At 42.8% G+C, this 24,616-nt stretch overlaps 1 protein-coding gene across 1 annotated transcript in view; it reads right to left on the reverse strand.

Annotated features, from left to right (window-relative positions):
* The window catches only part of AKAP1 (A-kinase anchoring protein 1), a 42,738-nt gene that overhangs the window by 14,784 nt on the left and 3,338 nt on the right, over positions 1–24,616 (reverse strand). The window contains exons 2-5 of the mRNA XM_060258779.1: positions 7,081–7,184; positions 4,258–4,384; positions 1,693–1,820; positions 700–877 (exon numbers count right to left, since the gene is read on the reverse strand). Of these exons, the coding sequence (XP_060114762.1) occupies positions 700–877; positions 1,693–1,820; positions 4,258–4,384; positions 7,081–7,184 (537 nt within the window). The remainder of the gene's footprint in view (positions 1–699; positions 878–1,692; positions 1,821–4,257; positions 4,385–7,080; positions 7,185–24,616) is intronic.

Here is a 24,616-nt window from a genome sequence, read left to right on the forward strand (position 1 = left end):
CTGGCAACTCTTCCCTTCTCTCCTCTCTCTGTCTGCAAAGCATCTATATGAAGCCCTGACATCCCAAAAAAAAGCTTTTTTTAAAAAAAGAGAGTCATAATTGATTTTGTACTGCACCACATCTGGCTTTGGAACCAGCAGCTGCACATCCCTGCTCTACAGGCTGAGTCAACCTTGAGCCAGCTACCTGAACCCAACTTCCACTGGGATCAAACTCAGGTTGTGAGCAGAGAGTTCAGACTGCAGTACTGCAGCTTTACCACACACAGTTGTGGTAACTTCATTAGAAGACCCTGGAAACACCAAGGTGATGTGCCTGCTGTATCTTAAGATTCGTCATTTTGTATTGCACCTTGTATTTGTTTTTGACTTTGATCAAGACCTTCAGTCAGAGAAGCATCATAATACTGAAAGGAAAGGGAATGATTTCTGCCAATAGGCCACTGAAGATCTATAGTCTTCCACTCACAAGAAGGGACTGCCAGATTTTCAGTGTTTATTGTTCTGCTCCTCTGTGGCACCAGAAGTCTGCCCATGGCAAGAAGCAAATGCAGACAGAGGTCACAGAACAAGAGTGCCATGTGACTATGTGATTTGAAACTAAGGGATCTAGTTTGGGAAAGGCTTCTATTCCCAACCAAGGATCTGCCACATTTCCTTCTGAGAAGCCCCCAGAAAACCACCCAGCCAGATGCTTACCTTCCACCGGCGTTGGCATAGTCGGGATCCCAGGCTGGGAATAGCAGAGATACATCTGCTCATCTAAGCTGCGCAGGACGTGAAACGTGGGGTGGGTGTGCTGCTGTACAAAGAGATGCCCAGCGTTGACCTGGTTAACCACAATGACTTCCACTGTCACTCCATCTGGAAGCATGAGCTGCCACAGAGGAAGAAAACTGATTTCCAGTTGTGCATTGCGGACACAAAGAAGGACTCGCAGGAGAAAGCAAGCACAGAATGCCACCTTGGCCCCCAGGCAGCCCCTGTCTGCCCCCTCCTTGCCAAACAGGCACCTATCCTGGGGTTGCTACCACCAACCCAGCAGTACCCCGGGCAAGGTTTTCCCAAAGCCTCTGCATGTACAGATGCTGCAGCCAGTACATTTTTTTAACCATTTCAGATGTTTTAGCTACAAGACCCTAAATGGTAGCTGCAGCTGGCCATGTTGCATGGCCACTCAGCATGCTCAGGGCAGCTAATTCTATGGCTTTGTTTCTAACACCAGCCAGAGCTCAAAACTGCCAACACACAACACAGCAGAACTGGCTGCTATAATGCAGGAGTCAAGAGGCTGCATCCCAGGAAAGAGGCAGAAGCAAGATTTGCAAAAGGGAAGATTGCTGAAGCAGTGCTCTCACCCCCATCTCCCTCTTTTGGTTCCTCGGGCACCATTATTTAAAAACAGGATGCACATTTCACTTTACACAAGATGCAGTCTCCCCATCCTACGCAGATCTAACGTATTAAAAACAGACCCAGGATTTATTCAAACAGGTAAGATACACACCCCCATGTGCAAGTGTGCCATGCCCAGCTTGGGTTCTGCAAGCCCACAGAGGATCCAGGCCCTCTTCCTCTCTGCCCACCTGCAAGGAGGAGCCATGTGGGTCGACAGGCTGACCCTGACAAGTGGGCGACCGACTTATTTGAGGCACAAACACAGAGACAGATGAAACCAGAGGCAGTCCTTACCCAGGAAGTCATTGGCAGGGAATGCAGGGGCAGTGTAGGAGGGGGAAGAGCATAGACGTTGGTGAGGCTTAAATCTTTGAACTTCTTGCCAATCAGACCCAAGGCTTTGTCAACATTTTGCTGGGAGCCTAAGCAGAAGAGAGAAGCAGTGATTATTGCACACGCAGAAGCCTAGAAGGTTCAGAGCAGATTTTGTTACACTGACCATACACTTGAGAATAGTCTTATCAAAAGGTAGATCATACCTGTGCACATAATACTGAACCAGACAGGGAGATCAGAACAAGTCCAGGTAAGCGTTTGGTGGAGATCAACACCATTACGCTGTCTAGAGAACCCCAAATGGCCCTTCAATTATTGACGCCACCACTTCACTCTCCACCTCCCCTCAAGAGTTCAGGGCAACACACACCCTTTTCATCCATTTTATCTTCAGAACAGCCCTATAAGGTGGGTTAGGCTGAGATAAGCTCTGGACATCCAGTGGACTTGATAATGAAGTGGGGGATTTGAATCTAGGTCTCCCCAATCCTAGAGAGGCACTAACATCTTCAGAGACTTCCTTAAGCCTTACATATGGGGGCAGGGGGTGTGTGAGTTGCCAATAAGGGCCTGTTAGAGTCCAGATGCAGAAGTCACTGGATAGCTGAGACTGGATTAAGAAGACAAGGTTGGAGTTATACTCACCCTTCACTATGCCCGAAGGAGTCTCAGAGTGGCTTACAATCTCCTTTCCCTTCTCCCCACAACACCATGTGAGACGTGGGAGTGCTTTTTCAAGAACTGTGACTGACCCAAGGTCACTCAGCAGCTGCAAGTGGAGGAGGGGGGAATCAAACCCTGTTCTCCCAGATAAAGAGTCTGCACACTGAACCACTACACCAAACTGGCTTTTAAAGCTGTTGGTAAGATCTGTGGGTAGGAGTGAATTAGCATACAAATACAAGGGTTAACAAATGTGAGAACTGAGTTTGAGTCCAGTGGCACCTCCAAGACCAACAAAAGTTTGTCTGAACTTAAAGTTTGTTGGTATTAAAGGTGCCACTGGACTCAAACTTAGTTCTCACATCTGTTGTTAACTCTTTTATTATCTGTATGCCAATCTGGTCTTACCAAATGCATTATTCCAATCTTAGCTATATTTGCTCAGTTATCTCTTTAATTAGCCCTCTTGGTGACTAACCCCCCCTCACCTATATGTAACATTTGAGGAAACCTGCATTCACACATGCTAAGCCTCTCCGTTCCAGCTTATACCCAGAACTGTTGGTCTTGGAGGTGCCACCGGGCTCAAACTCAGTTCTCACACCTGTTTGTTAACTCTTGTCTTTGTATGCGAATTTACTGCTATTTACAGATCTTACCAACTGCTTTAATCCAGTCTCAGCTATAATTGCCCAGTTATTTATGCATCCTGACTCTAACTAGCCCTTCCTGGCAACTAGTTATAATTAATTATAAAACAATGGAATCCCTAGGACATAACAGGGATATTGGTTTCTTATCTCACTACATATGCTAACCTCATTCAGCCCTTACATCTGTATTCTCACCGATCTCCCAGAAGGGTCATTTTATTTTATCTTTTATTTTGAATAATAATTAGTCGATTGTAATGTAATGAATAGTAGAAATTGGAATGTATTTCTGAGGTCTGGGGAAAGGAAAGATAAATTTGCACAGCCAGCTGCCCCACTTAAGAGAAGAAGATGCTGCAAAGTCACCTCCATGCTCCAGAGGAAACAGACAGCAGAGGCTCAAGTAGTTACTCTCAGCATTCTACAATTAAGGACACATCAGTCTCCAACGTTGACATATTTCTTTCACTGTTTTTGTCCCAGAATTGAATCAAAACAAACAGTTACCATATAAACTTAGCTTATTACTCCTTGGTCCTTGAATCTGTTAAACATCTTCATTATGCTGTATGGTAATTGACTGCTCACCCTCTACCTATATGTACCTATATGTATGGACTGGTCATTTCCAGTTTTGTTTCTGTCTCTGTCTTGACTCTAATTGGCCCTTCCTGTCAACTAAACCACCCCCCCCCCAATGTAATAGCTGAGAAATTTTGTTTCACTGTATCTGAAGAAGTGTGCATGAACACAAAAACTTGTACCTTGAATAAAACTCTGTTGGTCTTAAACAATGGAATCCCTAGGACTAACTTTGCCCCTGCACTCTAACTTTGCTCTGCTGCTTCGGACCAACGTGGCTGCCCACCTGAACCTATCAAGACAGCAGGATATTCTGCATCTTGTGAAGGATGACTGACAGCTGTACTGATTTCTGTAGTGCTCTTGACCCTGGCTCCAGTCTTCATTTTCAGGACTGGGTGTAACCCAAAATAGCTGTGGCTGTGGGGTGGAGGGAGAGGGCATACACAAAGGAATGGAGTCGCAGCTTCCTTTATGCTCTGAAAGAGGCATGGCTGCTAAAATATCGTGGAAGATGCAATGGAGCCAGAATGCCCTGCCACGTTTGGTGTGTTAGAATCAAGTCACTGTCCTGGCTGAAGCTCTAGCTCAGCAGAGCCCTGGAGAGGGAGCTGAGTCACCTCACCTTCTATATGGCAGATCTGGAAGTCCTGGGCGTAAGAAACCGTTGAAATGTAGATCTTGGCGCCAGATGCTTGTTTCAGGAAGCTCACGTACCTCCCCTGCTTACCAATCAGCCGGCCAACTAAATGCTACAGGAAAAGGACACACAGAAATCACCAGACAAGCCAACCTTTCGGTGGTTGAGGACAGCAGTTACCATCCCGGCTGGCACCCCTCTTCAGCTCTTGGCATTTGCCCTGCCTCTCTTCTCCCCACCCAGCAGTCTGAAATTGGAAATAATTTTGCCATCTGAGTCTTTTAGATCATGGGGTAACTGTTATTTAAAATGTTTTATCTGATGTTTGATGTTTTTAACATTATTGCACATTGCCCAGAGCCCTGCAGTAGCAAGGACTGGGTGATCCATAAGTCCAAATAAGAATAAATAAGCCTTTGCAGAGAGTGAGATCTGGAACAGCCTGATCACTGGCTGGAAACTGCACACAATTCAACATCATGCCACTATTGGATCTATTCCTTGGGTCTAATTGTGGCAGCAGTCCCACCTGCTACTTCCACCACTGCAGGCCTAGAACAGCAGCTGCTGAACTACCTTATAAATCAGTACTAAAGAATCTAAGTTGTGTACTTGAAACATTAGATCTTCAGGCAAACAACAGCGGAGACAATTAATTGCATGACAGCTATTTCACTCTAACAGTTTTGCCACTGGAAGAATTGCTGCACAAAGAAGCACTGAGTGGCAGGGCCCTTCCGTCAAGCCTCTGGCTGGGAGGCCCAGTCAGAACAGGATGCTGCTGACTGCCATCTCTGTTATTAAGCCCAGCTTAAGCCATTTAGTCACAAACGGGGTTGGGAAACTCGGCAGCCTGAACTGGGGGCCTCTCAAGGGTGTAAATACTCCAGCAACAGAACTGGGAGAGCAGCCAGAAACCCAGCCCACAGCTTTGAGGGCTCCAGCCCACTGGAAGAGTACCTGCTCTGCGTGCACAAGGTCCCAGGTTCGATTCCTGGCAGCATCTTCAGTTAATGCTCTCAAGCAACAGGTACTGGGAGTATCTCTGCTCAAGACTCTGGAAAACCACTGCCACTATGAACTGATGTAAATACAGAAGCTTCGTTTCTCAGGAATTCTTTGTGTTGAAACACTCCCAGGAAGCAAAATTCTACTACAGGGAGGTTCAAGTATTTTCCTTGTGCTACCTTTCTACTTGCAGCAGATTGTCCCCAGAACCCATCATGTAGAGACACTCAAAAGAGCTACATTTAGAAGAAAAGAAGAAGAGATCAGATTTCTACCCTGCCCTTCACTACCCGAAGGAGCCTCAGAGAGGCTTACAATCTCTTTTCCCTTCCCCTCCCCACAACAGACACCCTGTAAGGTAGGTGGGGCTGAGAGCTCTTACAGCAGCTGCCCTTTCAAGGACAACTCACTGCAGCTGGCTCAAGGTCACATCAGCAGGTGCATGTGGAGGAGTGGGGAATCAAACCAGGTTCTCCCAGATAAGAGTCTGTGTACTTAACCACTGCACCAAACTTAGCCCTCTTCCCTTTTGTGAGTAGGTTTTGCAAGGCACATTTCTCTTGTAGCAGGCAACCCCATAATGATTTGCACTATGTACTTGCTGCATTTAAATTGGATTCAGCATTGGTTCGACTATGGGGTAGGTGCAACCTGCTGCAAGCAGCTCACTGGGCCGGGTGGAAAAAAGACAGAAGGAAGTGGCTTCTAACAGTTTCCATTTCTGAAACTGAACCAGAATTTGGAAAATGAATGGGTTAGGGGAATGCCAAATTTACCCAGCCAGTTATCAGGCCTTTTGCTGAATGAGGCAGAAGTGAAAATTTTCACACGCCAACCAGTGTTTTGGTGATAGAACGGGCTGCAGCACTTTGGACTGCAGATGGCAGACCATGCTTTGGACTGCACCCATCTGTCAGGACTCCCTGCAAGCAGAAAAACAGGTTGCTTACCTGTAACGGATGATCTTTGAGTGGTCACCTGCACAGTCCCACACTTGGGTTTCAGGCCCTGGGTTTCTTTTTCACTGAGGTCAGATTTGTGCAGGGCCCAAAACTCAAGTGTGGGACTGCACAGGGACCACGAAAAAGATCACCAACACCACAAGTTGTATTACTGCTCACATCTGGCCAAAAGTATTCCAAAAGGTTATCCACCATCTGCAGCCTGAAGCAGTGCAGTCCATTCTACAACTTCACTCCTGGGTATGCAGGAACCAGGCATAGAACCGGCGGCTTTGGTGTAACTCCACTGCTCTCCCAAACCCCTACAAGAACTATGATCTTTTCTTCCTATTCAGATTCAGGTGGGCAGCCGTGTCGGTCTGAAGCACCAGAACAAAGTCAGAGTCCTGTGGTACCTTTCAGAACAACAAAGTGTTAGTAAAGGTATCTGTGCAAGTGTGCCTGCACACAAAAGCTCATACCTTGAATAAAACTTTGTTGGTCTTAAAGGTGCCACTGGACTCACACTTTGTTCTCCCAATACAGGTCCCTAGTTGCTTCCTTTGCCATTACTCCACGGCAGCTGTACCTCCTCTCCTGCAGACCCTAGAAGAAATGCTCATGTTTGGGAATCTAAGTATTGCTTGTACAAGTGAACCAACCTGCATTCTGGAGACACGTGTGCCTTGCAAGCTTCAAGTCCAGCTAAATTTGAGAAATTCCCCCACCATTTCAGCTCCTTCTGTCTTGCATAGTCAGCAGCACACTATCTGAATGACAGTGACATGGCCATGTGCAGAGCACATCTGAGTTACTGCTAGTGAGACATCACTGAGGTGAGGAATAGTTTGGTCATTACCTTTGGTACCTCGATCTCCCAGATAACAAGTTCCATCTTATTTGATTCAGCTCCCACGTTCTGGCAGCCACTGTCCACAGAATCCATGCTATTTACATCTGAACCTATTTAAAAAGAAAGAAGAAACAGTTTGGATGGCTCATAAGTGAAAGCAGGTGAAATGAGTTGGTGCTTGCACGGGGGACTACCTTGACCTTATTACTATTAAATGACACGTGGAATTAAGAAGCCCGTAACATTTCTGCAGCTCAAACACTGATTGGTGCAAGTCCTTCATTTGGAAGTGGTGTGGGCAAGTGAAATTACCTTTTTATTGTGCCAGATTCTTAGTCTATATAACATGTGTCCAACTGAGTCACCACCTGCAACTGTTTATGATCAAATTGTATTGTTTTATTGCTATATGTCAGGGGTGGTCAACGGTAGCTCTCCAGATGTTTTTTGCCTACAACTCCCATCAGCCCCAGCCAGCATGGCCAATGGCTGGGACTGATGGGAGTTGTAGGCAAAAAAAATCTTGGAGAGCTACCACTGGCCATCCCTGGTATATGTTTTAATTGTTATTTATACTGTTTTATAATGATGTTATCTGCCCTGAGCCCTTTCTAGGATAGGGTGGAATATAAATAGTCCCCAAGGATCCCACTGGAGGCAGCTTCTTACATTTCTAACACCAGCCAATACTGTCTAACCTTTTATAAATGAATAAGCCAAATTATGTGAAAGTTCAGAGCAAGAAAGACAGCAAAAGAAAGCCTGATTGCTCATCTGAAAATATACAACTTACTACTGGGAGTAAAGTGTAGATGACTGAGGAAGACAATGGCAAACCATCCCATAAAAAATCTGCCAATAAAATGTCATGGTGTGACGTCACCAGAGCTTTTTTTGTAGCAAGAGCTCCTTTGCATATTAGGCCACACACCCCGATGTAGCCAATCCTCCAAGAGTTTACAGGGCTCTTAGTACAGGGCCTACTGTAAGCTCCAGGAGGATTGGCTACATCAGGGGTGTGTGGCCTAATATGCAAAGGAGTTCCTGCTACAAAAAAAGCCCTGGACGTCACCATGGGTCAGTAATGACTTGATGCTTGCATGGGGGACTACCTTTACCTTACTACTGTTACATGACACAGGGAATTAAGAAGCCCGTAACATTTCTGCAGCCCAAACACTGACTGGTGCAAGTCCTTCATTTGGAAGTGGTGTGGGCTGAAGAACTGCTGGTTCAAGCCTCAGCCCCTTGCCTGCAATACGGCAGTAATACTGGCTGATTTTCCAGGGCTGTTCTAGGACTACCACAGTAAGGTGCACACACTTTGAACACCGGAAGTGATAGTCAAAGATACTAAATGATTGTTACAGAAGACTCCTCAAGTGTTTTTGCAATTCTGGGGGGCTCCCCAGCAGCCTAGGAGAAGATGCAAACACCGTCCACAGGTAACTTTCGAGGGCTGGCCATTTTCATCCTCCAACACATACTGAACATGACTAATACCCAGTTTCACCATCTCCAGTTCAATAAGCAGAGCATACTGAAGAGGAAGTCCTCTGCAAGGACTGAGATAGCCCTCTCTCCATCTCCAGTTCATCATCACTGCTGCCGTGCCAGGAGATCCAAAATGGATCCACAGTAGTTCACTCTGCAAGTCATTCCATTGTGGAATTCCCTACCAGAGGATTTAGGGATGGATATAGGCAAAGACAGCTTTCAAAGGGGACTGACAGATTTATGGAGGAGAAGCCCCTCAACGGCTACTTGTGGTGACTCAAGGGAATCTCTGCAGTCAGAGATGGGAAGCCTCTACACACCTGTGCGAAATGGCAACACCCAGCGAAGATCCCGGCTTCTCTGCCCTGCTCTTGGCCACTGTATTAAACAGCCTGCGGGACCAGTGAGGCCACTGGTTTAATCCACCAATTATATTAAGATCACCCCCTTTGCAGAAAGAAGCAGGGGGCAAAATCCTGCCACTTGCCACTCTCAATGAGGGGCCTTTAAACAGATGCCGAGGGGGAGGGCAGACGCAGCCCTTCAAGTTCTCATTTAAAAAATGAATCACTTTTCCTTAGATGATGCTTCTGCTTGGAAGAAGCCTATTACCAGCAAGTCTGGACTGTAGTTATCGTTAGCAGCCTTTAACATGCCAGTGAAGAGGAAGGACAGAAGTGCAGTAGTAACACCACTTATCTGGCACACAGACACACTGAAACGAGAGAGACCACACAGGATATTCCATCTCCCCTCCACCCACCACGTAATTCCATTACAGAAGTAGCCACAGGGATTGAGGTCACAGGCTTGCGAAGGGGGGCTCTCTGCCCTCCACCATTTCCCCAAACACCCCCATCAGCTTTAACTGCAACCGGGGGGGGGGGGGGAGGGGACGACGACTATTATGCTGTTATGGAGGCTCATCTTTCAACAGAGTGCAAGTGTTATGTGTCTTGGGTTATGTTCAAACCATACTGCTGCTCCCCAAGCTACTTAATTTTATTTAGCTTGGCCCTCTATCCCGAACACACACATACACACAAGACCAACTAATCTCAAGCCATTCAAGAGTCATTTCACACGGAAAAGCCAACTGGTAAGTCTAGCAAATATATTTATTTACACATTACACAAGGAGGAACATGTCTACTACTGGTCCTGCATGAATGTGGAATTCTGGAAATTTTGAAGCAGGGGGCGGAGCTTTTTTCCTGTCCCCCCCCCCCCAAACCCCAGAATTTTGGTGGAAACCTGAAACATGCGGTTTTTACTTTCTTATCAAGCCTAAATTTTAAAAATTATTTTAACATAAATACATCAATTGTAGCTTAGCACAGAAAATTGTACTGTTTGGCACAGTTATAGAATTTACAAGTATAAATGTCTCCATCTTCTAGCGGAATAGTGCAGGGCAGCCGAAAGAGGACTGGCCGTTCCACAGCCTCCGCTCTCACAAGCACTGGGGCAGATTTACATATTATTTATAACCTTGAAAACACTGCTGTTTAAAAATGCATTATCATTAAACACAGTATAGCATCTTCATTTTGGCAATAATTATTCCTAAAAGTATTTATGACTAAAGAATACATATGAATTATCATTACCTAATGCTCGTCTGCCCTATGTTAAAAAAACATACCATATGTTTCAATTAAAACTGTCTTTCATTTCAACCAGTATGAAAGCAAAACAGTTTTTTTCAGTGTCCCCCCAAATTTCCACATTCTTCTGTTGGAAAAACTGGAAAAGCTCTCCCACAAACCCCCCCATCTGTTTCACCCCCAGGCCTTGTTATTTCTAGCCCTGTAACATCCTAGAGACACCACAGAGGACTAGAGAAAGTGGTGTGAGATTTCTGGGGAAAATTGAACTTGAACATTATCCAGTGCCACAGGAACTGTGTGAACTGATCTAGCCAACGATATACTTCACGTTAATTTGATGTCCCAGTAATGGTCTTGAGCCCTTTTATTTGCAGGCCTGCCTATCTTTCTATGTTCCACCATGACAACTCTGCTCACGCCAGCAGGGGTTTCTTCTGGTGCCAACTTACAAATGGGCAAAATCCACAAGTGCCCACACACGCTGTGGCTCCCACCTTGTGGCCTGGCCTGCCACAGGTGGTCAAGAAGGTTCCCGCTCTCTTGCCCTTGTGCAAACGATGCAGCACTGAACTATTCAAGAGGGCTTTTTTTGCACAGGTCATAACGCTGCACAGCACAAAATGGTTTCACAAACCTACCTGGATAAATGATTGAGACTACTGTATACAGCATATTATAAATAAGATCCTATTATGTAATTTCAGTCCCATTCAATATGTCATACTAACACTTACATTATGGTTTCCAGTCTTCTAATATTCTAATGCAGGGCTGTCAAACATGCAGCTCGGGGGACAGATCAGGCCCCCAGAGAGAGCCTATCAGGCCCAAGAGTGTGTGTGTACTGTTAGCTTGTTATGCCAGGGTTCTCCTGGGTTCAACTGGGTTTTGCCTCTCCCTTTTCTCAGTATTCATGCCTTCGTGATCCAGTCTTTCTCAGTAGGAAATCAATATGAACTATTTAGATGAGGAATAACAAGAAGCCAGTCAGGTAGATTAGGCTGAGAGTGTTAAAGCACTTGGAGCTCTTTAACTTGGAGGGACCGTCTCTCCCCATACGAGCCCCAGAGAGCACTGAGGTCAGCAGGGAAGAACAAGTTGACTATCCCTGGGCCAAAGGAGGCGAAATTGCAGAACACCCGCGCACGGGCCTTCTCCGTTGCAGCTCCATGCCTGTGGAACCAGCTCCCGGAAGAGGTGAGGGCCCTGCGGAGTCTTGACCAATTCCGTAGGGCCTGCAAGACCATCCTTTTTAGGCTGGCCTTCGCAGACTGCTGACTAAGGATGGCCAAATTGATGGACCTGCCAAAGTGACTCTGCTCAGTGATCCTCGCCATTATGCAAACAGACAGAATAGCGCCAGGAACACCATTGTTACTGTTAAATTATGTAAATTGGAATGGTTTTTAAGATAATGCTGATTTTAAAATTATTGTATAACTTTTCAATGCTGATTTAGAATTACTGTATAACTTTTATTTGAATATGTTGTTAGCCGCCCTGAGCCTGCCTGGGCGGAGAGGGCGGGATATAAATAAAATTTATTATTATTATTATTATTATTATTAGAAACAATGAGGAGTCACATGATGGGGGTTTACAAGATTATGCATGGGATAGAGAAGGTAGAGAAAGAAGTACTTTTCTCCCTTACAAGAACTCGTGGACACAATGAAACTGCTGGGCAGTTGGGTTAGAACTGATAAAAGGAAGTACTTCACCAAAAGAGTGATTTAACACATGGAATTCACTGCCACAGGAGGTGATGGCAATTACAAACATAAACAGCTTCAAGAGAGGAATTGGATAAACATTTGGAGCAGAGTTCCATCAGTGGCTATTAGCCACAAAGTATAGATGGAACTGTCTGCGGCAAGTGATATTCTGTATGCTTGTGGGGGGGGGGGGACAGTGTGAGGGCTTCTAGTGTCCTGGCCCCATTGGTGGACCTCATGCTGGCACCTGGTTTTTTGGCCACTGTGTGACAGAGTATTGGCCAGATCCAACATGACTTTTCGCATGTTCTTATATATGTCCAGACCAAATTCATCCAGCACATTTCCTTTGTAGACTTGGGATTTTAACCTAGGCTTCCCATATAAGTAGGCTGATACTGACCACTATACATTGCTGTCTCTGTATTCTTGCACTGCCTCACAGGAGTTGCAGTTATTTCTCCAGGGTAGACTATAGTTTTGTAGACAACACAGCTCTCAGTGTCAAGCATGGTGAAATTCCATTGATAATTGATTGTTATAGGGTCCTGTCTAACACTGGTCTGTGAAGCATCATGGAGGACCTAGCTTTGCTAGCTATGTTATTCTTTCCTTCCCCCCTTCTTGCTTTATTGCCTGAAAGTAGAAGTAGTGAGAAATGAAACTAGCTTGAGAAGTAATCAGCACCTTCCCATTCATTCCTGGTAGGGAGTGCGACACATCTGGGGAAAGCAAGGACAGAGTCCTGATAACACTGTGAGAATATAGACATTTATGACAGTTTATGTGTGAGAGCTACCCCGCAACCCCATCCTTTGAAGTAAGCCTTAAAAGTATTGTATCAATGTATTGGCAGCATTACTCTCAAGAACCTGTTACACAGAAAGTATCGGTCTATCAATAAACGTAGTCTTTGTATCAACTTCGACTCGTCATGGAACCCGCATGCTTGACACTCAGTCTGTGTCATGGCGCCTTCACATGTTCTTGATCCACACAAGAAACAAAAGCTCACAATGCCCAGACATTTCATGTTTCCCCCTAGGTCCAAGGCTCAGAGCACTGACCATGAGATTTCTGTAATGGATGTCAATAAATCAAAGAGGTTTGCAACTTACAGTTACACACCTGAACAACACCTGAACAGCATACTCAAGATTGCTACAGCACAGACATTGTCTCCAGATTTTGATGCAATAATTCAGAGCAAGAGGTGTCAGTTATCAGAGACTGTTAAATAAACAAATTGCACGAGTGCTAGTCTTTTAAGCATGTTTTAGTTTTTAAAAAATCTTTAAACGTGTTTGTCTGTGTCCTTTATAAAGTTTCTATCTCTGCTATCTGGAATTACATTTTATGACACACATGGCCCAGCCCAACAAGGTCTCATTTACATCAGATCTGGCCCTCATAAGAAATGAGTTTGACACCCTTGTCTAATGCATTAGTTATTGAATATCCCATTTTTAAAATTTGATTTTTAGCTCACCCTTCTTGCAAACGGGCTCAGGGTGGGGTACAACACTGGAGAGGGATGGTGCCCCAGTGGCAGAGCATCTGCTTGGTAAGCAGAAGGTTCCAGGCTCAATCCCCGACATCTCCAACTAAAAAGGGTCCAGGCAAGTAGGTGTGAAAAACCTCGATTTGAGACCCTGGAGAACCGCTGCCCGTCTCAGTAGACAAGACTGACTTCGATGAACCCAGGAGGATCTGATTCAGTAGAAGGCAGCTTCATATGTTCATGTTCATAATCATAATAAAATATACATATAAGCAAATTTAAAAACTATCAACATTTAAAACCACAATCTAATACACAAAGATGGCAACCAAAATTAATTTCATACATTCTAATTGATCCAGTGAGGCATAAGTTATTTCTGCTCTTAAGGGACTGAGTCTACATTAAACTCATTTGCAGACAAAGCAACAGGAGGAGCTGACGGATAAATGATGCCTGCAGCCTCGTTCAAAAGCCTGGCGGAAGAACTCCATCTTGCAGGCAGGCCCTGAGGAACTGCAAAAAGTCCCACAGCAGGGCCCTGACCTCTAGGAGACACCCATTCCTTCCACCAGGCTGGAGCCAGTGCCCAGAATGCCCTGCTCCAGCCGAGGCCAGCCGGATCACTAGATGTTGATCTGCTGAGCGCAAACCTCGACGGGGCACATCTGGGGAGAGGCGGTCCTGAAGGTATGCTGATTGGACTGACTCACTATGTGTCATCCTCCTCGAGTTCATATGAGAAGGTGGACTAAAAACAATATAACATAAATAATAAATAAATACATGACTCAGTATTTCATTAGGAGGGAGGGAATGTAGTTTAAGAGTTATATGCCATATCAGGATACAGGGAGCTTGAAGGCAACACTGTATGCAATTACAAGACAATGTTAAATTTAAGAGAAAATTGCTAAAACTGTAGACACACTAGTTTAAGTTCACCCAAAAGAACTGGGCCTGATAGACTGCGGATGTCCATTTACATATTCTAACTCCTGCACCCCCACTTGCATTCCCTGTTGCTTCTCTACCAGGCTGGCAATTATTACAATATCCCTTCCGCCGTTTGAGAGGAGACACACAAGAAGTTTAGTTTGGCTGCGCAAGTCAAATGAACACTTGCCAGGCAAATTCATAATATGATGTATAAAATCACAAGCATTAGCAGCTATACTCCTTGTACTCAGTTTATAAAATTAAACATTCACACGTTTCTTTTGCTTAAACAATTTTATTGATAACATATGGTAATAATTTCCATTAATAACTTCTTTTCATCTATCCCATATGCTACTTTCTAATCACCCCTCCCCCCGTTATTTACCCAAAATACTAACATTAAAAGGTACCCTTAATTCCTAAGAACTAAAATTAATATTCTTCTTTCTTCTAAAGTTTAATCATTATCAAAAATTGTCCAATGTCCTTTTACTTTCCGCTCATCTTCTACATAACTTCTAAATTTTTTCCACTCCCTTTTAAAATCTTCTAAATCACAGTCTCTTAAAGTTCTCGTTAATTTGTCTATCTCACTCCATGTCATAACTTTTACAATCCAATCCCATTTTTCTGGTATTTTTTTCTTGCTTCCATAACTGCGCATATAGCATCCTAGCAGCTGAAAGCAAGTACCAAATTATAGTTCTATCTTCTTTTGGAAATTTTTCCATTTGTAATTCCAACAGAAAAGTCTCTGCAGCTTTCTTGAATTCATATCCCAAGATCCTAGAAATTTCTTGTTGGATCTGCCAATACTGTTTCGCTCTTTCACAAGTCCACCACATATGACAGAAAGAAAGAACCTTCATGTTTTTTACATTTCCAACATCTGTCTGGCATCTTGTTATTCATCTTTGCCAATTTTTTAGGAGTCATATACCATCTAGACATCATTTTAAAACAGTTCTCTTTAATACTCTGACATGTTGAAAGTTTCATAGAGTTCTTCCATAAATATTCCCATGTATCCATCTGTATTTCTTTACATTTATTGCCCATTTAATCATTTGAGATTTCACTACTTCATCTTCTGTAGACCATTTTAAAAGTAACTTATAAGTTTTTGAAATTAATTTTTCATTATCTCCAAGCAGACTTTTTCCATTTCTGTTTGCTCTTGTCTTATTCTTTCAGTTTTAATATTGTTTTCCACCAAACTCTTTTATTTGTTGCATTTGAAACCAATCGTATTTGTTATTCAACTCCACAACAGTTTTCAATTCTATTTTACTACTTTGTATTTTTAATAGTTGATTGTATGGCAGCCATTTTTTCTCACCTGTCTCAGCTGTTATTTTTATCACTTCTGCTGGCACTATCCCTAATGTTTTTTTTTCATCACCATATTTCTTATACTTCATCCAGGTATTCAACAAATTATTTCTTATATAATGGTGAGAGAAAAAACTATCCATCTTTTTCTTCTAATAATACATATAAGCGTACCGGCCGAATTTATTTCCATGACCTTCTAACGCTAAAAGTTTTTTATTCAACAGCATCACCCAATCTTTTATCCACACTAAACAAACTGCTTCATGATACAATCTTAAATCTGGTAAATGGAATCCTCCTCTTTCTTTAGCATCTATTAAAACTTTCATTTTAATCCTTGGTTTCTTCCCAGCCTTTACAAATTCCGAAATCTTCCTTTGCCATTTGTTAAATTGTTTACTGTCTTTCACAATCGGAATAGTTTGAAACAAATACATTATTCTCGGCAAAATATTCATCTTGATTGCAGCTCTTCTTCCAAGCAATGACAAGTTATTCCATTTTATCATATCTTCATCCATTTTACGCCATAGCTTTTCATAGTTATTTTTGAACAGGTCAATATTCTTCATTGGTATTTCCACACCCAAATATTTTACTTTAGAGGTAACTTCACATCCTGTTAGTCTCTGCAACTCCTTTTGTTTGTCTACTTGCATATTTTTACATTAAATTTTTGATTTTTCTTTATTAACATAAAATCCCTCCACTTCTCCATATTCTTGTATTTTAGCTAACAAAGGTGTTACTTGTGTAGGATTTTCATTTATAAACATCATATCATCTGCTAATGCTCTATATTTGTAAATAAATCCTTTAACTCTCAACCCTTCTATTTCTTTATCATCTTGTATTTGCATCAATAAAATTTCAAGAGTCATTATAAACAACAAAGGTGAAAGCGGACAACCTTGTCTTGTACCTTTGCTGATTATCATTTCATCTGTAAGATCTGCATTTATACATAACCTTGCATGTTGTTCAGTATATACTGCCTTTATCATTCTTATGAAGTTTTTCCCCAACTCTATTTTCTCCATTACTGCAAACAAAGTCCCAGTTCAAATTGTCAAAAGCTTTCTCTGCATCCACAAAGAATAATGCAACTTCCTTCTCTGGATGTCTTTCATAATATTCTACAATATTTACAACAGTTCTAATATTGTCTCTTATTTGCCTTTTAGGGAGAAATCCCGCTTGGTCTTCCTTTATGAAATTTACCAAATATTGTTTGTCGTTCTGCCAAAATTCTTGTATATATCTTATAGTCATTATTTAGTAATGAAATTGGTCTATAGTTCTTTACAGTTGTGACATCTCTATCTTCCTTAGGAATCAAAGAAATTACAGCTTCCTTCCAAGTATTTGGTATTTTCCCTTTTATTCTTATATTCATCAATTTTTGAAGTTTCGGTACTAATTCTTCTTTAAAAATTTGAATTTTTTTTGCTGTATATCCATCTGGCCCAGGTGCTTTTCTAATTTTCATTGCATTAATCGCTGCTTCAATTTCTATTTTTTCAATTGGATAATTCAAAATTTCTTTCATATATTCAGTTAAGGGTGCTACTTTAATCTTTTGCAAATATGCTTCCGTCCTTTCCTTCTTTACTTTAACACCTTTAAATAATTTAGCATAGTACTTGAAAAATTCTCTTTATTCCTTATTGATCTACTATCTCTCTTCCATCAACCACAATTTTATTAATAATTTTACTTCCTCTCTTTTTTTTCAGTTGCCAGGCCAAATACTTTCCAGGTTTATTCGCTCCCTCAAAGGACTTCTGTTGCAATTTTTTCAAATTCCATTCCAATTTCTTATTTAACAAATGTCTCATTTGTGCTTGTAGTATTGTAATCTCCCTTTTAATTTTCTTTTTCCCTGGCCTTTTCCTCAATTCCCCTTCTTTTTTCTTGATTTCATTTTGACTGTCCAACATCTGTTTTTCTTTTGCCCTTTTGTCCTTATTGTTTAATGTAATCAATATTCCTCTCATTAAGGCTTTATAAGCATCCCACACCATCTGAAATTCTATATCATCATTATCATTTATTTGGAAGAAAGCTTTAGTTTCATTTTCTAGAGATGTCACTAATGTAGTAAATCTTCATTTAATCTCCATCTTCTCACTTTTTTAGACAATTTTGTAATCCATAATATTGGGTTATGATCTGCACCTATCTTCGGTAAGATCTCTATTTTCTTAGTTATAAGGCCTAAGTCCTTTGTACCCCATAACATATCAATTCTGGAAAAAGTATTAGTCTTGCTGAAAAAAAATGTATAATCTCGTACTTCAGGATTGAATTTCTCCATATATCTTCCAGGTGTTCTTGTTTAACCAGTTCAAAGAAGGATTTTGGCAATTTTCCTTCTTTATTGTTATTTCCCCCCCCCCCAGATTTGTCCAATGTATTCTGAATTGTTCCATTAAAGTCTCCCATAATCATGACCTGGTCGTATGTAACTTCATCAAGTTGTTTTATAATGTCTTTTAAAAAAACATCTTTTGCACCATTTGGTGCACACAGTCCCAATAATAAGGTTTTTTCGCATTTATTATTACTTCTACTGCCACAAATCTTCCATCTTAATCTTTAAATGTTATTTTTGGGTCCAATTCTTGTTTAATATAAAAAAATCACACCCCTTTTTTTCAGTTCAGCCAATGAAAAAAATTCCAGTCCCAATTGTTTATTCCATAAAAATTTATAATTCTTTTGTTTAATATGAACTTCTTGTAAGCAAATTATATTTTGTTTTGTTTTTAAATCCAATGAAATATTGCCTTTCTTTTTTGTGGTGAATTTAGTCCATTTACATTCCAAGATAATTTATAATCCATCATGGTGCAAATTCTTTATTCTCTTCATAAAATTTACGCAGCTCCTGTGTATTTTGTCATATATCTTATAACCACATCTCTTGGTAAGTTATTTTTCTTGGCATATGATGAATTCACTCTATACATATAATCATACATATTTCTAGTCCCTTCAGGATCTTCCTCCAAGAAATCAGCAATTATTTTTATTACATTTTTTTAAAGTCTGTCCCTTCTTCTTCAGGTACTCCTCTCAGACATATTTGTGTCTCCATCAATTTACAGTCATGGATTGTTATTTTTTCTTGCATTTTTAATAAGGTGGAATCCTGGAGTTTAACTTTCCCTTCTACCTCCTCCACTTTTTTGGACACCACCACTGTTTCATTTCTAAGCTCTTCCATTTCTTTTTTAAAGTCCTCAATATCTTTTTAAAATTATTTTTTGCAAGCATTTATCATCTTTTACACTCCTTTCATCATCCTAGCTTCCATTGCTTCCAACTGATCTCACATCTTCTCCAATGAGGCAGCCCTTGCACGGGTTACCTTTGACTCTGACATTAAAAAAACAGTGAAAAATTTGATATCACCAAATTAAATTTCAACTATGAGGTTTGATAGATTAGAACTTGCCCTTTCAAATGAGCCTAATTTCGCTGTCCTCCGACCTTCCTAGGCTCAGATATTTTTTTTTTTTAAATTTAGCCTCCCAGTAATGGCCGTCGATGTTTTTCTATGGTAATACAATCCTAGAGTAGGTCCACTTCTTTAATAATTACTTCCTGCTTTGCTTGCCCCAAATCACGTTCTCACTGGTAACAAAGTCTCACGATACTTGACGTATTCCCTGTGTTGACTGTAGACAATGATGGTGCTTTCACTCCACGACCGCAGGTAGACAAAACAATAAATCCCTTTCCAATTTTTAACACTGCCCTTAATTTAACAAAGTCCAAAATTCACCCCTTCTCCTCTTCTTCTTCCAAGCGTTCAAACTTTCTCTTTCCCGCCTTCTAATATTATTTTGTTTGCTTTAAAATAGTCCCGGAATGGTAGATAGCAATCAGTACCTTTTTCTGAGGTTATCCAAATCAACACTGGACTCGTGCAGCATCAAATGTTTAGCAGTCTCAAAGAAGATTAGGATCTTGCCAAACTTATGTCAAATAAATGACTCTGTAAGCTTCTGCAGATGATGACTATGCAACTCTTCTCCGGGGATCCCTCAAAGGAGCCTCCCCCCGGGACTCCCTTTTAGCCAAAGTAAATCACCTCAAAGTTTCCTGTGCATATCTTGGACTAATCTCTCACTGAGAAAAGTAGGCAGAAGGCAAAAATTTGCCCTTTCCTACCCCGAACAGAAGCTCCAGTCTGCCCCCCTTAGAGCATTCTCCAAATCCCGGAAGTCCAACATTCACACGTTTCTGAGAAATCACCTAATAAACATGACAACTTTTAAATCTGTCAAATATATTATGTTGACAATGGCATTTGTTTGTTACTAATTCTATGAAACAAGAATTTCCCAAATTTTCAATGGAAACTCTGAAACTGCAGTAAGCCTCCCCCCCTCTCCCCGCACCCGGCAGCATCAGCAATATATTTGATGGATTTTTTTTGTTTTTTTCATGCTTTTTGATGTTTTACTAGTAACGTCTTCACAGTTTTAAACTGGATACTGTTGTAGTATACTGGTGAACAGTGCCAGGGGCTAGTTTTGGTTGAGCGCTGGGGACAGGACCATAATAAATCCTTTGCGTTTATGGCCTTCTCTCTCCCATCATGAACTCCAAGCAGTGGATCCAAGATCCCTTGACTGCTAAACAGCTTTTAGTCCCAAGGAAGCAGCTGCCTCCTGACCCCTCCCCACCACACTCTGGAATATTGGGTGGTTTAATCTCTCAGCCTCTCTAGTTCAAAGGAACACAAGCTGCAAAGTTTGCAGTCTTTCCTCTACCCAAGGCCCAAAGGAGTTGTTGCCAGACTGGAGAGCCAATATCAAGCTCAACAGACCAGCCATCTGAGGCATTTCCATTACTGCATGATAATCAGCCCAACTGCCTCTGTTTCGTATCTGCTATTGATCAAGTTCCTGCAAGAAGCAGTAACATTTCCTGAATCCTGTGTACATGCAACAAGTGCACCTGCTGCAAACCAGTGTTCAGAAGGCCCAGGAAAATGTGCCACTCACGTGATGTCAGCATCAGTTACATGCCACCCTTTACACTGAAGCAATTGGCATGAGCCTTTGTCAAATAAAGTTACAGGAATAAGCTTTAGAAGTCTCCTGTACATCTGAGAACTTGAGATGGAGAAGGGGGAATAAAAAGAGGAGAGAGACCGGAAGGGAGTGAGAGGGTTCAGTCTGCAGGTGAGCACACCACCAAACCTGTCATGGAAATTACAAACCACACACATTTTATTCTACTGCTAAATTTATTCTGCTTCCAAGATGCGTGCTGTTAACTGGTTTGTCCATACAAAAACCACGCAGCAAAGTGTATTGGAAGCAAACACTTGTCCAACACGCAGCAAAAATATCTGGAGTCAACTCACGAAGGCCAACTCAAAAATATCTTCAACCAACTCATGAAGGCTAACATTTAGAGTGCCTTTGACAAGACACCTGGGCTCAGACTCCAGCTGTGCCCTGACAGGGACTGGGGGGCTTTCTCCTGGTGTAGCCTACCTGACAGGATCACTGCAAAGGTAAAATGGAGGAATGCAGAACAAGAATGTACTTGGATGGAGCCATGAGTCTGATCTCCAAATCTAGAAGTCCAGCACAGTGCAGTGATTAGTCAAGTACTAGGCTAGAACTGGGGAGACCCAAGTTTGAATCCCCATTCTGCCACGGAAATTGGCTGGGGGACCCTCGGCCAGTCCCACCCTCAGCCCAGCCTACCGAACAGGGTAGTTGGGAGAATAAAACAGAGAAGGGAAGAAGGCGGCAATCCCTTTTGGGTCTCCGTTGGGAGAAAGCTGGAGTATCGATGAAATAAGTAAAATGGATTTAAAAACTAGCTCTCTCCTGTGATTGTAGCAATGAAGGTGGATGCCACCAAATGTCTTCCCAGACAGGTCAGGACACTGCCTGAATGCACAGATTAAAAAGCCTTTACTTGTCTCTCCAGCAGGGCTGGGAAGAATCTCTGGCAGATTCACAGAAGGTCCTGCAGGCCAAATTAGATCAGAACGGGATCAGCTGCCATCTTTGCGGATTCATGTCTGGCTCCAACATGCACAAACTTGCCTCCTGAGTCAGGCCGCTGATCCATCTAGCTCGGCGTTTCCTGCCTCAGGAGCTGTCTGAAGGTGTGCCAGGCTGGAGGACAGAAGGTGCCACCAACAGGGAGGGCGTGAGACTTTCTAGACTCTTGCTTCTATGTTTGGCTTTTTAACTAGAAAAGCTGGAGAACAAACACAGCAGACTTCAGCATGCAAAGCACCCAGGGGTGAAACGCACATGGAGGCAGCGTGGTCTCATTTGACACTGAGAACCCCCCTCCCAATAAACTCAGCAGCCACATCAACTACCACATCCAAGCCCAGTGCACAGGCCACAAAACAGGACTTGAGGCTGCACCTCGGCAGACTGCTCGTGTTAGTTGGCCTGCTGGGGGAGGCTTCAACAGGCTGGCCATTTTGAGAGAAAGCTTGTCCAGGAGGGACTCCTCCACTGACCGGGGAGAAGGTTTTAAAGCTTCTGAGGTGAGAAGGCCATTGTTGCTGGTGTTGCTCTGGCTGCTGATAGGGATGAATGCAAGGAGGGGAAAATGAAACGCTTCTCCCAGGTCTGAAGTGGGGGAGGGACGGTGGCTCAGTGGTAGAGCATCTGCTTGGGAAGCAGAAGGTCCCAGGTTCAATCCCTGGCATCTCCAAAAAAGGGTCCAGGCAAAGATGTGTGAAAAACCTCAGCTTGAGACCCTGGAGAGCCACTGCCAGTCTGAGAAGACAATACTGACTTTGATGGACCAAGGGTCTGATTCAGTATAAGGCAGCTTCATATGTTCATATGTCCAAGTGGTACAGCCCATTTCCCCCTCTTGCTCTGCTGCATTGGCAGACCAGACCCTAACTGTCACACACTCTGAAATGTCTCCCCCACTCCCCACTTTGGACATATGAGAAGAGGACCACACACCAACTCACCCCCCCCCACACACTTTTGGTCTTTAAGAGGCAGTTTTATCCAGGACTGCATTTGGCCAAGTCCTGACTTGTGGTTTGCAATTCTAGTTTTGATGTGTGTTTTCTCTGTGTTGTAAGCCATCTTGAGCTCCATAAGAAAGAAAGGTGGCTAACAACATTTTAAACAAGTAAATAAAAGTTACAACGCGCACACTACCCTCTGGGCAGCTGCCAACTGAACAGCTATAGTGAGGCAACAAAAGACTCTTAAGCGTTTGGGGACAGAGGATTCCTGTGTCAGAGACAGGCCACAGGAGATCATTCGGATGCTCATGACAGGGCGGATTTAGTCAACTGAACTGCTGCATGCAAAGTTTCTCCCTCGTTCCACATCAAGAACTCGCAACGTTTAGACATTCTGGTATTTCTCTGCCTCAGTAAGTAGATCTGGCATCTTCCAGAGACCCCAGTGGGCTGGCACCACCTGAACAACAGAGGAGCCACTGTGGGGGGTGGGAAGCATTGTCAAGTCACAGCTGATTTATGGTGGCCCCTTATGGGGCCTTCAAGGCAAAAGACAATTCAGAGGGGGGTTGTTCTTGCCTGCATAGCATCTGGGGACTTCTTTAGAATCACAGAGTTGGAAGGGACCTCTAGGGTCATCTAATCCAACCCCCAGCACAATGCAAGAAACTCACAAACACCTCCCCCTAAATTAACAGGATCTTCAGTGCTGTCAGATGGCCATCTAGCCTCTGTTTAAAAACCTCCAAGGAAGGAGAACCCACCACCTCCCGAGGAAGCCTGTTCCACTGAGGAATCACTCTAACAGTCAGGAAGTTCTTCTTAATGTTGAGCCAGAAACTCTTTTGATTTAATTTCAACCCACTGGTTCTGGTCCTACCTTCTGGGGCCACAGAAAACAATTCCACACCACCCTCTATATGACAGCCCTTCAAGTACTTGAAGATGGTGATCATATCACCTCTCAGCCGTCTCCTCTCCAGGCTAAACATCCCCAGCTCCTTCAACCTTTCCTCATAGGACTTGGTCTCCAGACCCCTCACCATCTTCGTTGCCCTCCTCTGGATCCGTTCCAGCTTTTCTATATCCTTCTTAAAATGTGGTGCCCAAAACTGAACACAATACTCCAGGTAAGGTCTTACCAGAGCAGAGTAAAGCGTTACCATCACATCACATGATCTGGACACTATACTTCTGTTGATACAGCCCAAAATTGCATTTGCCTTTTTAGCCACCCCATCACACTGTTGACTCATGTTCAGTGTCTGATCCACTAAGACCCCTAGATCCTTTTCGCACATACTACTGCTAAGACAAGTCTCTCCCATCCTATAACCAAGCATTGGATTTTTCCTACCTAAATGCAGAACTTTACATTTATCCCTGTTAAAATTCATTTTATTGGTTCTAGCCCAGTTTTCCAGCCTGTCAAGGTCATCTTGTATCCTGTTTCTGTCTTCTTCTGTGTTTGCAACCCCTTCCAATTTAGTATCATCTGCAAATTTAATAAGCATTTCCTCTATTCCATCCAAATCATTTATAAAGATGTTGAACAAAACAGGTTCCAGGACAGATCCTTGAGGCACTCCACTTGTCACTCCTCTCCAAGAGGATGAGGAACCATTCACAAGCACTCTTTGGGTGCGATCTGACAACCAGTTACAGATCCACCTAATGGTAACAGGATCCAAACTACATTTTACTAACTTGTCAACAAGGATCAAAAGCCTTACTGAAATCAAGATAAATGATGTCTACAGCATCCCCCTGATCCAGCAAGGTAGTCACTTTCTCAAAAAAAGAGATCAGGTTAGTCTGACATGACTTGATATTGAGAAAACCATGCTGGCTCTTAGTAATCACATCCATTCTTTCTAAATGTTCCAGGACCAACTGTTTGATGATTTGTTCTAAAACTTTTCCAGGCATAGACGTCAAGCTGACGGGTTGGTAGTTACCT

The sequence above is a fragment of the Heteronotia binoei genome, chromosome 18 (genome assembly GCF_032191835.1).
Source record: "Heteronotia binoei isolate CCM8104 ecotype False Entrance Well chromosome 18, APGP_CSIRO_Hbin_v1, whole genome shotgun sequence".
Classification (NCBI taxonomy): domain Eukaryota; kingdom Metazoa; phylum Chordata; class Lepidosauria; order Squamata; family Gekkonidae; genus Heteronotia; species Heteronotia binoei.